The sequence below is a fragment of the Tilletiopsis washingtonensis genome (genome assembly GCF_003144115.1).
Source record: "Tilletiopsis washingtonensis strain MCA 4186 unplaced genomic scaffold FA09scaffold_16, whole genome shotgun sequence".
Lineage (NCBI taxonomy): Eukaryota > Fungi > Basidiomycota > Exobasidiomycetes > Entylomatales > Tilletiopsis > Tilletiopsis washingtonensis.
This window is the reverse complement of record NW_020312013.1, coordinates 510,024-520,924: the sequence shown is the minus strand read 5'-3', so window position 1 is coordinate 520,924 and position 10,901 is coordinate 510,024. Positions and strand designations below refer to the sequence as shown.

The 10,901-nt window shown below is 66.5% G+C and overlaps 3 protein-coding genes across 3 annotated transcripts; all 3 read left to right on the top strand.

Moving 5' to 3' along the window:
- The first annotated feature begins 16 nt into the window (after window positions 1-16).
- Window positions 17-5,374, top strand: FA09DRAFT_343870 (putative AMS1-alpha-mannosidase). The gene is made up of 26 exons (XM_025744624.1): window positions 17-399; window positions 611-778; window positions 834-924; window positions 977-1,211; window positions 1,270-1,544; window positions 1,604-1,622; window positions 1,679-1,798; window positions 1,854-2,032; window positions 2,086-2,105; window positions 2,157-2,236; window positions 2,293-2,345; window positions 2,399-2,422; window positions 2,486-2,540; window positions 2,593-2,719; window positions 2,787-2,900; window positions 2,951-3,179; window positions 3,237-3,256; window positions 3,311-3,624; window positions 3,680-3,871; window positions 3,929-4,134; window positions 4,191-4,286; window positions 4,337-4,372; window positions 4,426-4,493; window positions 4,543-4,575; window positions 4,634-4,661; window positions 4,714-5,374. The coding sequence occupies exons 1-26, from the start codon at window positions 281-283 to the stop codon at window positions 5,245-5,247; spliced, it is 3,435 nt and encodes a 1,144-aa protein (XP_025597019.1). The 5' UTR covers window positions 17-280; the 3' UTR covers window positions 5,248-5,374.
- Window positions 5,375-5,828: 454 nt separating this feature from the next.
- Window positions 5,829-7,537, top strand: FA09DRAFT_84046 (hypothetical protein). The gene has a single exon (XM_025745862.1). It carries the CDS (start codon window positions 6,083-6,085, stop codon window positions 7,295-7,297), a length of 1,215 nt encoding a protein of 404 aa, XP_025597018.1. The 5' UTR covers window positions 5,829-6,082; the 3' UTR covers window positions 7,298-7,537.
- Window positions 7,538-8,104: 567 nt separating this feature from the next.
- FA09DRAFT_84593 (hypothetical protein) lies at window positions 8,105-10,809 on the top strand. Its single transcript, XM_025745863.1, has 3 exons — window positions 8,105-8,232; window positions 8,356-9,391; window positions 9,523-10,809. The coding sequence occupies exons 2-3, from the start codon at window positions 8,356-8,358 to the stop codon at window positions 10,725-10,727; spliced, it is 2,241 nt and encodes a 746-aa protein (XP_025597017.1). The 5' UTR covers window positions 8,105-8,232; the 3' UTR covers window positions 10,728-10,809.
- The last annotated feature ends 92 nt before the right edge of the window (window positions 10,810-10,901 follow it).

Here is a 10,901-nt window from a genome sequence, read left to right as displayed (position 1 = left end):
CGCTGCAGCCTTCCGTCCACGACATACCCAGCACACTTTCGTGCGCCACCTGATCCGCGCCATCGCCGCCGCCGCCTCATCAAAGAGGCTCAACGACGACCTGCCTGCTTGCCTGCGCCACTGCCCGCACGCCTGCTCCCTGGCCGGCTCTTGCCAGCGCGCTCGTCCCGCTTCGGCTCCTAGCTCACGGCACGGGCCCCTCTAGTGAGCGAGCTGTGCATCTCCGTCGCTCCGGCGAGCATACATCCATTTCTTCACATCTACATCATCCCATCGAGCCATGCCGCCTGCAAAGCCACCGTACCCCGTCCGCGCCGACGAGGCGCGGCGCCCCGTCCACGGCGTCGACGTGCGCAGCGTGCAGGAGCGGCGCCTGGGCGAGTTCGTGGGTGGACAGTAGTGAGTGACGAGGTGTACGAGATGGGTCTGGCTGGCTGTGTATGGCACAGAGCTGCTAGGGCGGTCACAGAGGTGTCTTGTGTGGCTCATTGGCGGAAGAGTCATGGCACCTCCACTCGGCTACCCTCAGGACTTCGGCAGCGCCACGATCCCCGACGGACGGCGAAGCGCTCGAAGTCTGAGCGCTGCTGACACTCTAGTTGGTGTGCAGCTCCAAGTACAACCTCAGCTCCGTCCTGTTCGAGGCGCGCACGGACAAGTCAGACGCTATCAGCATCGAGCGCTGGGACCCAAAGGCGGGCGAGAAGCCCGGCTTCGACGAAGCGGTGAAGCAGGTGTACCGGCCGGCTAAGAAGGGTGACCAATTTGGGCCGAGCTGGTGAGCACATGCCAGTGCAACCTTAGTTGGTGCCGATCGCTGACGCTCGAGACAGGACGAATCACTGGGTCCGTCTGACGATCAATGTGCCGAGCGCGTGGCACAACAAGGAATGGGTGGAGCTCGAGTTTGACCCGGGATGCGAGGTGCGCTTGACTCAGCGCTGACGAAGACGGGCATGCTCACTGCCTCTCACAGGCCCTGATCTTCGACACCGAGGGCGTGACACTGCAGGGCATCACGGGCGCGTACGACAGCAACCGCCGCGTCGACTTTCCGATCACGGCCAAGGCGCGCAAGTCGGAGCTCGTGCTCTACATCGAAGTGACGTGCAACGGCATGTTCGGCGTCGAGAACTCGCGCGAGGGCGATCCGGACCCGAACCGCTACTTCACGCTCGCCAGCTGCGACCTGGTCGTCAAGAATGCAGAGGGTGAGGCTGCGCGACGTGACTGAGCGTGATTCGAGTGCTGACTTGCTCTGCCACTCAGCATGGCGACTGCTCTGGGACTTTCAGCTGCTGCGCGGTCTTGTCGACGAGATGCCGCGCGACGGTCCGCTGCAGAACAAGGCGCTTTGGGTGGCCAACAAGATCCAGGACACTTTCCGGCAGGACGATCCCGCCACGATCGGCGAGTGCCGGCGCATCGCGCAGGAGGTGCTCGGCAAGGACTGGGACAAGCTGGAGGAGGGCGTGTATGAGCAGGGCAACCGCAAGGACAGGGACGACACGGCCTTGTGGAGCCTCGGACACTGCCACATCGACGTGAGTCGGACATGTGCCGCGTCGGTCATCCGCTCACCCATGCCTCCACGTCTCTCCAGACTGCGTGGCTGTGGCCTTGTGAGTGCAACTCAGCATCTGCAGCACGACAGCCCGTGGGCTTACTCTCCATTCAGTCTCGGCCACGCAGCAAAAGGTCGCGCGCTCCTGGACAACGCAGCTCGATCTGATGGAGCGCTACCCTGAGTTCCGCTTCACTGCCTCGACTGCGCAGCAGTACGTCTGGCTCGAGAAGCGTGAGTGAGCGTCTGCCAGCCGCACAGCTAGCAGTACCTGACTCGAGTGCGGCAGTGTATCCCAAGACCTTCACGCGGCTGCAGAAGGCCGTCAAGCGCGGCACGTTCCAGCCCATTGGCGGTACGTGGGTCGAGTGCGACGGCAACTTGCCGAGCGGCGAGTCGTTCGTCAGACAGTTCCTGTACGGCCAGCGCTACTTTGAGAGCCGCTTCGGGCAGCGCTCAAACATCTTCGTGAGTGGCTTGGAAGTGCTCTGTCTCGTCCGGTGCTGATGAATGTCTTACAGTGGCTGCCTGACTCGTTTGGGTGAGTATCGCTGAGCCCTGCACATCGTGACACTCTGCTGACGCCGCACAGATACAACGCCCAGCTGCCGGCGCTCGCGCGAGGCGCAGGCTGCGACTACTTCTTCACCCAGAAGCTGAGCTGGAGCAACGGTGGGTGCATTTGGCTCGAGACTGCGCGGGACTGTTGCTGAGGTGCCGCCCGTCAGTCAACCGCTTCCCGCACAACACAATGGTCTGGGTCGGACTCGACGGCACGCAGGTGAGTGTGATGCTGTGAAGGCTGGGCAGTGCAACGCTGACAAGGTCCCACAGATTATCACGCACCTCACGCCAGTCGTCAGTAGGCATCTTGCCTGATTCGGAGGCCAAGTGCTGACTGACGGCTCGCTACATGCAAAGGACAACTACGACAGCCAGTGCGGTGTCGGCGACCTCGTGCGCGGCATCAAGAACAGTGCGTGCGAGTGAGGTCCCTGCTCTGGCCTGCACTGACACCAGCTGCTCAGACAAGAACCTGAACGTTCAGCCATCGGCGCTTCACCTCTTCGGCTTTGGCGACGGAGGAGGTGGTCCGACGGCGCCTGAGCTCGAGGCTCTGCGACGCGCCCGAGCCGTACACAATGAGGGCTACACGTCAGTGCCGCACGTTGCCTGCCGTTGCACGACAAGCTGACGATGTCTGCTTCGCCGCGCGTCACAGCGAGATGCCAAAGGTATGTCGCTTGTTCCCCGTCTCACCACGGCTGATCCAGAGGTCGCGCCAGGTCACCGTGGGCAAGAGCGCTCAGGACTTCTTCGAGCACGTCACGAAGATGTGAGTGCCTCTGCTGAGTCCTCAGCGTGTGCACGCTGACGCTTGCGCAGCACCGACAACGGCGAGCGCCTGCCGCGCTGGTCTGGCGATCTCTATCTTGAGTTCCATCGCGGCGTGCAGACGAGCCACGGCTCCATCAAGCGCTGGAATCGCAAGCTCGAGATCATGATGACGCAGATCGAGCTCGCCGCCACGCTCGCAAGCCTGCGCGAGAAGGGCACGTACAAATACCCCAAGGAGCAGATCGACCAGCTGTGGGAGAACATCATGCTGTGCCAGGTCAGCCGCTCGTCGCGAGCCTGTCGCTAAGTTTGCTGACTGGTTGCTCTGCTGCAGTTCCACGACGTGCTGCCAGGGTGAGCATCACGCGCCCGAGGTGCGCCGACTGCCACTCACGACAACACTTCCAGGAGCTCCATTCGTCTGGTCTACGACGATGCCGAGCGCATCTACAAGGAGACGGCAAAGCTCGGCGCGAAGCTGCTCGAGGAGGCGAACGAGGCGGCCACCGGCTCTCGTCACGTCCTCAAGGCTACTAACGCGCTCAACGTGCGCCGCCGCGAGCTAGTCGAGGTCGAAGCATCCCGCCTCGCCTCACTTCCCGGCGTGCCGACGGTGCAGATGCTTGACGGCGGCGCAAAGGCCCTTGTGCTGATGGAAGACGGGCATGGCACCGGCGAGGCTCGGCCCACGAGTCATAACGGCCCAGAGCACAGAGCCTACGGTAGGTGTCGTGCCGGCTGGTGTTTCCTGAGCATGGGCGCTGACGTGCATGCCAGCGACCGAGTCAAACGGCACCTTCACCTTGCGCAACGAGCTCGTGTCGCTCTCCATCTCCAAGGGCCACATTAGCAGCCTGCGAACCCGCCACGCGGATGGCCACTGGCTGGAGCTGCTGCAGCGCGGACAGCGAGCCGGCCTGACCATCTGCGAGGACTATCCGCCGCAGTTCGATGCCTGGGAGACGGAGAGTGCGTAGCTTGCGCCGACAGAGCTGCACACTGCTGACCACGGGTGCCTCCTCGCAGTCTACTCTCTCAACACGACGACGGACATTGCTTTCAGCTCCGTCCGCATCGCAGAGAAAGGGCCCTGGAGGTCCTCGCTCGCCCTTGAGGCGAGCTTCGGCAAGAGTCACGCGGTCGTGCACATCTCTCTCGATGCCACGTCTGCGAGCGTCGAGGCGCAGCACCCGCTGGCAATGCTGCGCTTCGATGCCGAGGTCGACTGGCATGTCAGTCACCCGCAAGCGAGCCGGATGAGATAGAGCTGACTTCTCTGCCTGTTCAGGAGAAGCATCGCTTCCTCCGCTTCGAAGTGCCAACGGTCCTCAGCGCCGATCTGGCGAGCTACGAGACGCCGTTCGGCGTGACGAAGAGACCTACAGTGAGTCAGTGGCGCTCCGACACGCCTGCGCTTCGCTCATGATCCACCAGGCGCGCAACACGACGTGGGACGCAGCGAAGTTTGAAGTGAGCACGGCGTCGGGCAGTTCTGCATGCTCCTCTCATGCCTCCTATCGCAGGTCTGCAGCCACAAGTTCTTCGACCTGTCGGAGTCCGGCGTCGGCCTCTCCATCCTCAACGACTGCAAGTGAGTGTCTGTCACAGACTGGCGGGAGCAGGAGCTGACAGCGATGCAGATACGGAGCGAGTGTCGAAGGAGGTCGGATGCGGTGAGTGTCCGATGTCTGAATTGCCACCGACGTTCTTGCTCACATTGCCGCGTCACAGTCTGTCGCTGCTCAAGGCGCCAACCTACGTGAGTGTCAAGCGCTCTCGCTGACAGATCCATCTGCTGACATGTGCCGCAGCCCGACGCGCACACCGACGAGGGCAAGCACCAGATGGCCTTTGCGCTGTTGCCGCACCAGGGCCCGCTCACGGTCGCCACGGTGCACGCTGCGCGCATCTTCAATGCGCCCCTCCAGCCGCTCACCTCGCGCGGACCCGAGTATCCACGCCGCATGCCGGTGCGGCTGACGCAGCCCAGAGGCGGCAGCGTGGTGCTCGAGACGATCAAGCGCGGCGAGGCCGACTTTGACTACCACGCGCGCTCGGGCGCCGGCACGAGCATCGTGTTGCGCATGTACGAGGCGCTCGGCACGCATGTGCGCGCCACGGTGCACATCAAGGACCTGGCCGTCGCCTCCGTCTCGCTCACGAACCTGCTCGAGGACGACATCGACGATGAGCCTGCGACGCCGTCTGCTGAGCAGCAGGCGGACGAGTGGGTCGATGTTGCCAGCCGAGGCCTGCGCTGCGGTGTCGGCGAGGACGGCGAGACGACGGTGGCGCTCGCCTTCCGGCCGTTCCAGATCGTCACCCTCAAGATCGTCCTGGCCTGAGATGTGGGGCCGATACAGCGCGCCATATGTAGCCCTGCAGGCGTGCTGAGCCCATCACGCTCAGTGCTGCACCCTGCTGGCGCCATCCTAGCCTTTGTGTAATGAATCCATGTCCTGCGTCCGACCTGAGCGTGTCACTCGCTGTCAGCATTGCAGCCGTCGACGTCACACCCGTCCGTCCTGGCTTCCGCAACAGCGCGAGCATCGCCCAGCTCGGAGGCTGTGCACGATGCGAGCTGCGCTCTGGGCGTGCATTTTGAGCAGGACCCGCTCCCGCAGCGGCGGCCCGGAGCCCGTATCCAGGAGCGATGCGATGTCGGCAGCATCACGCCAAGGCCGGACACTTTGCGCCGCTGCCGGCGCCGCTCTGCTCTCACGTTCGCAGCATCAGCGCTGCAGGCGCGCAGGCGACGGGACGCTACGCTCGCCTTGGCGCGCCCTGCCTGGGTGTTGCTTGGCGCAGCGAGGCGTCCCGAGCTGTGAACTCTGAACTCTCGTCGCTGCCGCGCTGAGCGCTGGCGGCTGACACTCGCAGGGCCGCGTTTGCCTTGTCCCCCGATGCCGCTGCATCCTGCCTGCTGCACGCTGCGCGCTGCCGCTCTGGAGCAGCTCGGCGGCCGTCGCCTTGCACAGCCCACCTTATTCGGCGCCGAGCGCAAGCTGGAGCATCCATGCCGCTGCCGACTTGCCAATCAGAGCCGTGCTGCATGCTCCTGAACCAGCATGGCGCACTCCGAGTCCGCGCTGGCATGCTGCGGGCGCCGGAGCACCCTGTCCATAGGGGCTCGGACGGCGGAGTCCGCAGCGCGGCGGCGTGTGTTGTGCGGTGGGCAGCATGAAGGGGCTGAGCGCGAATCTCGGTGGGCCCTGCCGTGCGGTCCAGCATGCGACGGCGTGTGCCGAGCTGCAGCTCGCTCCCCTGCACCTGAGCCTGTTGCTGCTTCCTGCACGCGATGCTTCCATGCGATTGCTCCAGGCTGCTCTCCGTGCTGGCAGGCTGCTCTCCGTGCTGGGGCTGGCGTCGGGGGTCGGCGCGGTGCGGTGCGGCACGGCACGGCGCACATGCAGCCGAGCCTTGGCCGCTCCCGTGCGTGCAGCGTGCAGCAGCGAAGCACACCTTAGCCCTTGCCTCTCTCTCCGCTGCCGCGCGCACGCATCTCGCCAGCTGGCGGCAGAGCGCCACAAAGCGGCAGCGCGCATGCCGCGCGTGCAGGTCGCGTGCACGGCACACGCGGGGCGCATGCTCCGGCCGTGCTCCGCAGCACCGGGCGAGCGAGATCTCCATGCTGCGGATAGGGCCCAAGCTGCAGGTGCATGCTCGGCCGGAGCGTTGTTGTGCGCGGAGCAAGGCGCGGCAGGAGAAGGGGTGGCGAGAGAGGGGTTCGCGGACGCCGAGGGGCGCAAAGTGCACTCAAACGGCGTTCTTGCGGCAGGTGGTGCGCCGCTGCCTCCGCGCCGAGGTCGCCGCTGGGCGTGCGCGCCGTGTGCGCGGACAGAAGCCGCTCCTGCGCCAGAATCTTCGCCTTCTGCGCAGGCCAGGCCGCTGCCGCCCCGGCGGCTCGGGACGAGCACACGCAACGGGCCGCAGCGACCTCGGGCGGCTGCGGCGGTTGCATGGAAGCAGCGCTGGATGGCGCGCTGGCAGCGCAGAGCTCAGAGGACAAAGCTTGTCTGCGATACGCAGCGCAGCACCCGCACCGCGCGTGCGGAGAGGTGTTTGGCGAGCCGAGATGCCGTGCGCTGGCGATGTTCAACGAGGCGTGTGACCGTTCCAGAGGCCGCGGTGCTCCAGCGCCGCAGGATGCGTCTCAGCCGAGAGGCGACCCACACGCCGCACGCATCCACGCGGGCGCCGCGTGCGCATGAGCGCTGCAGATCTCGCGTGCACCGACCCTTGCGAGAGGGGCCGGCGAGGTGGAGCAGGCGTGAGATGCTCTCGGTGATCGACAGCGAGCGGCGTGATGGCGAGGAGCTGCCATGCGGGACGCGGCGCGGCTGCTCCGGCGCGGCGTGCCTCATGCGCTGCCGGCGTGCCGCGTCGAGGTTCTGAGACCCGGCTCGGCCTCGCATCTCCGGGGGCGATGCCGCGCCCACGCGGCGGCAGGCGAGCAGCGCGCGGCGGCGGCCGAAGCCACTTTCGGCCCAAGCGCGCAGAGTGCAGGCGGAAGCAAGCACGCCGCCTGCCGCACGCTGCGAGCCTGACGGGGGGCGGCGGCGTGGGCGGTGCGCCAAAAACCCTGCCGGCGCGCACACTGCGGCCGAGTGCCTGCGCCTGCGCTCGGTCAGCAGGGTGCGGCGCTGCTGCCTCGCAGATCAGGCAGGCGGCGCGCCTGCGAGCGCAAGTCAGCCCAGCAGCGCAAGCGCACGCCTGCCAGGGCCGCGCAGCAGAGGGCTTGGCTGGCGGCGACTGCACTGCTCGGGTGCCGTGCCGCTCTCGCGCTGCCGCCGCCGCGCGGTGCGGCCTCCTCGACAAGCACACCCGACGTCGACGTAGCCTGTCCCTCCAGCCACTCACCATCCACCGCCCATCTTAAGCCCGCATCCGCTGCCGCACCGCCGCTGCTGCTGCCCACGCCGACGCACGCTGCAGCATCTCGCTTCCTGCGTCTGTTCCCAGCGCCCGCCCAACGAGGCAAGCGCCGGCAAGCAAGCAAGCAACTTCAGGCGACGCCGCACCGCCCGCTGCACCCGCACCTGCACCTGCGCCGCCTTCCTTCCGCTCCACCATCGCCCTCGCCCCCCTCGCACGGCCGCTCCGTGCCGCCTAGCGCTCTCTCCTCTCGCTCTCGTCTCCGCCTCGTCTCGCTCTCTCTCTCTCGTGTCTCCCACCCACACGCTCTCGCAGCGCCGCCGCGTCTCCGTCGCCTCTCTCGCCCGCTGCCACCTGCGTCTCCTCCACGCCCGCCTTTCGCCTCGCAGCCTGCCGCACCGCGCAAGCAGCTCGGCGTGCTTCTCTCCTCTCTGCAGCCTCTCAGCCCTTGCAAGGTGAGCACGCTCGGCGCTTGCTCGCCGTGCCCGGCACCAGCTGCCGGCGTGGCGGCGGCCCGGCTCCTGCCCGCACGTGTGTGCGTGCGGATGCGCCCCAGCCATGCTGACATCCACGCGCAGATGCCCTCGCAACGATCGCGGCGCTCGCCGTCATGGCGCAAGGCGCTCGTGCTCGGCGTCTCGTCGCTGGCCGCCCGCGCCGCAGCGCAGGTGTCGATCAGCGGCATCCCGTACAAGCAGACGGGCGCCCAGAGCCTCTCGCCGACGCTCTCGCCCTCGTACGGCGGCATGGGCATTGAGCCGTCGAACCTGCTGTCCTTCACCGGCACGGACACGCGCAACGACCTCACGTACCAGCTGCTGCAGAACCTGGGCAACTACACGGGCAGGCCGCCGCACATCCGCCTCGGCGGCAACGCCGGCGACAACATGCTCTGGGACCCGACCGTGAGCACGTACACGCTGCAGAAGAACCCGAACCCGCAGGGCACGGGCCGCGTCGACGCGCAGACCGACGGCTACTTCTACGGGCCCAAGTACTTTGAGGCGCTCGACAACTACCTGCCGCTCGGCACGCCCATCACGTACCAGCTCAACCTGGCGTACCAGGGCTCCGACTCGATGGCGCGCATGATCCAGCAGGCCGAGCTGGTGCTCGACTCGGTGAAGCGCGTCAAGATTGTCGGCATGGAGATCGGCAACGAGCCGGATCTCTTCATCTACAACCAGTACCGCAACAGCTCGTACACCGTCTACGACTACGGAGGCGAGTGGGGCGAGCACGCGCAGGCCCTCTACCGGCAGGTGCTGCAGCCGCGCAACATCTCGCAGAACTTCTTCGAGCCGGCCGCGACGGCGACGACGGCGACGAACACGGGCCACCAGTACCGCATCGACACGCTCGTCAACACCAACATTGCCGTGGAGAACGGCGTGTACGTGGCGGGCTGGAGCCAGCACGACTACTTCTACTACGTCGGCGTGTCGAGCTTCAACCTGACGACGAGCTACCTGCTCGACCTCTCGCGCACCGTGCGCCAGTTCAACGAGTGGAGCAACCAGGCGCAGCAGGCGCTCATCACCGGCAAGCCGTACTTCCTGCGCGAGATGGGCAGTGTGGGCCCCGGTGGCATCCAGGGCATCAGTGACACGTTTGGTGAGTGGCGGTGGCGTAGCGTGTCGAGCGGTCGCGCGGCAGGGTCCAGTGCAACCCTGCAGCGTTGCAGAGCCGCACTCTGCGGCGTGAATGCACGCTCTCGTGTGCCGCAGCTGACGCCCTCCTCATAGCCAACGCGCTCTGGACGCTCAACTTCTTCCTGTTCGCCTCGACGCAGCAGGTCTCGTCGGTGCAGATCCACCTGACGGACATCTCCTACGGCTCGCCGTGGCAGCCGATCGTGCACCCGATCGACGGCTCGCCGCCGCACGTGCGCCCGTCGTACTACGCCTTTGCCGCCGTGTTCCAGCTCGTCGGCACGACGTGCTCGACGCGCGTGGCGCCGCTGTCCATCTCGCCGCCGTCGGGCTACGAGAACCGCCTGGGCGGCTACAGCATCTATCAGCGCACCAACCTCAACGCCATCGTGCTGCTCAACACGCTGCCCTCGTCCGAGACGATCACCGACAAGGGCACCATCTCCTTTGCCATCACCGTGCCGGAGTGGAAGGGCCAGACGGTGTACGTCTCGACGCTCACGGCTGCCGGCTCCGACTCGACGACGAACACGACTTGGAACGGCATCTCGTACGAGCAGACGGCCAACGGCGCACCGGTCGTTGTCGACCGCAACGCCGCCCAGCGCATCCGCATCGACGGCTCCGGCTCGTTCACGGTCAACGTGCGCGACAGCCAGGCCATCGTGGTCAACCTCGGCGCCGTGCTCGGCTCGAACACTGTGGTGGACCAGCAGGCATGCGACGCGCTCGCCAAGCTGCAGGCCGAGGGCATCACGGAAGGCGCCGACGGCACCGTCTCGGGCACGGCGCCGACCTTCCGCGCCACGAGCGGCTTCCGCAACAACGAGGTGCTCTCGAAGCAGCAGATCATCGGCATCAGCGTGGGCGGCGGTGTCTTCCTCGTCGTTGCGCTCGCCTCGCTCATCACGCTGTGCGTGTGCTGCAAGCGCCGGCGCGACCGCAAGCGCCGTGCACGCCTCTCGGCGCAGAACATGAGCTCGGCGACGATGCCGCTCAAGGCGGCGGCGGCGCAGAACGCCTGGGACTCGCCGCGCGGCTTCTCCGACACCGGCTTCGACACGCCGCGCACGTACGCCGCGTCGGGCTTCGAGTCGCCCGTCGGCAAGCACTACCCCATCGAGATGGAGGACTCGTCGCCGCGCGTCTTCGCCGCCGCGCAGCCACCAGCACGCTTCGGCGGCGCCAACGGCGGCTACTACCCGGCACGGGGCGACGAGTCGCCACGCTTCCAGGGCGCCGCCCGGCGCGAGCCCGACAACCACAGCGGCAACAGCCGGCGGCCACTCTTCCAATGATCGCTCCCTCTCGTCGCCGTTCCCTTCTCCTGCTCCAGAATCTCTTTCCAACGGTCACCGCATCCTCGACGCATCGCAGTCTCACTGGGCCTGGCCCGCGTGTCTATACACTTTCTCGCAGCTCCTTTTCTCCTCGCCCCGTACAACAGGTCACACGTCCTCGATGTATGATGC

Excerpts from the sequence above, each read along its gene's own strand:
- FA09DRAFT_343870 (XM_025744624.1), top strand. The coding sequence starts at position 281 with ATGCCGCCTGCAAAGCCACCGTACCCCGTCCGCGCCGACGAGGCGCGG. Across the intron at positions 2,106-2,156 it reads TGGCTGCCTGACTCGTTTGG|ATACAACGCCCAGCTGCCGG; the intron begins GTGAGTATCGCT and ends GACGCCGCACAG. Across the intron at positions 4,135-4,190 it reads ATGCCGAGGTCGACTGGCAT|GAGAAGCATCGCTTCCTCCG; the intron begins GTCAGTCACCCG and ends CTGCCTGTTCAG.
- FA09DRAFT_84046 (XM_025745862.1), top strand. The coding sequence starts at position 6,083 with ATGAAGGGGCTGAGCGCGAATCTCGGTGGGCCCTGCCGTGCGGTCCAG.
- FA09DRAFT_84593 (XM_025745863.1), top strand. The coding sequence starts at position 8,356 with ATGCCCTCGCAACGATCGCGGCGCTCGCCGTCATGGCGCAAGGCGCTC. Across the intron at positions 9,392-9,522 it reads GGGCATCAGTGACACGTTTG|CCAACGCGCTCTGGACGCTC; the intron begins GTGAGTGGCGGT and ends CCCTCCTCATAG.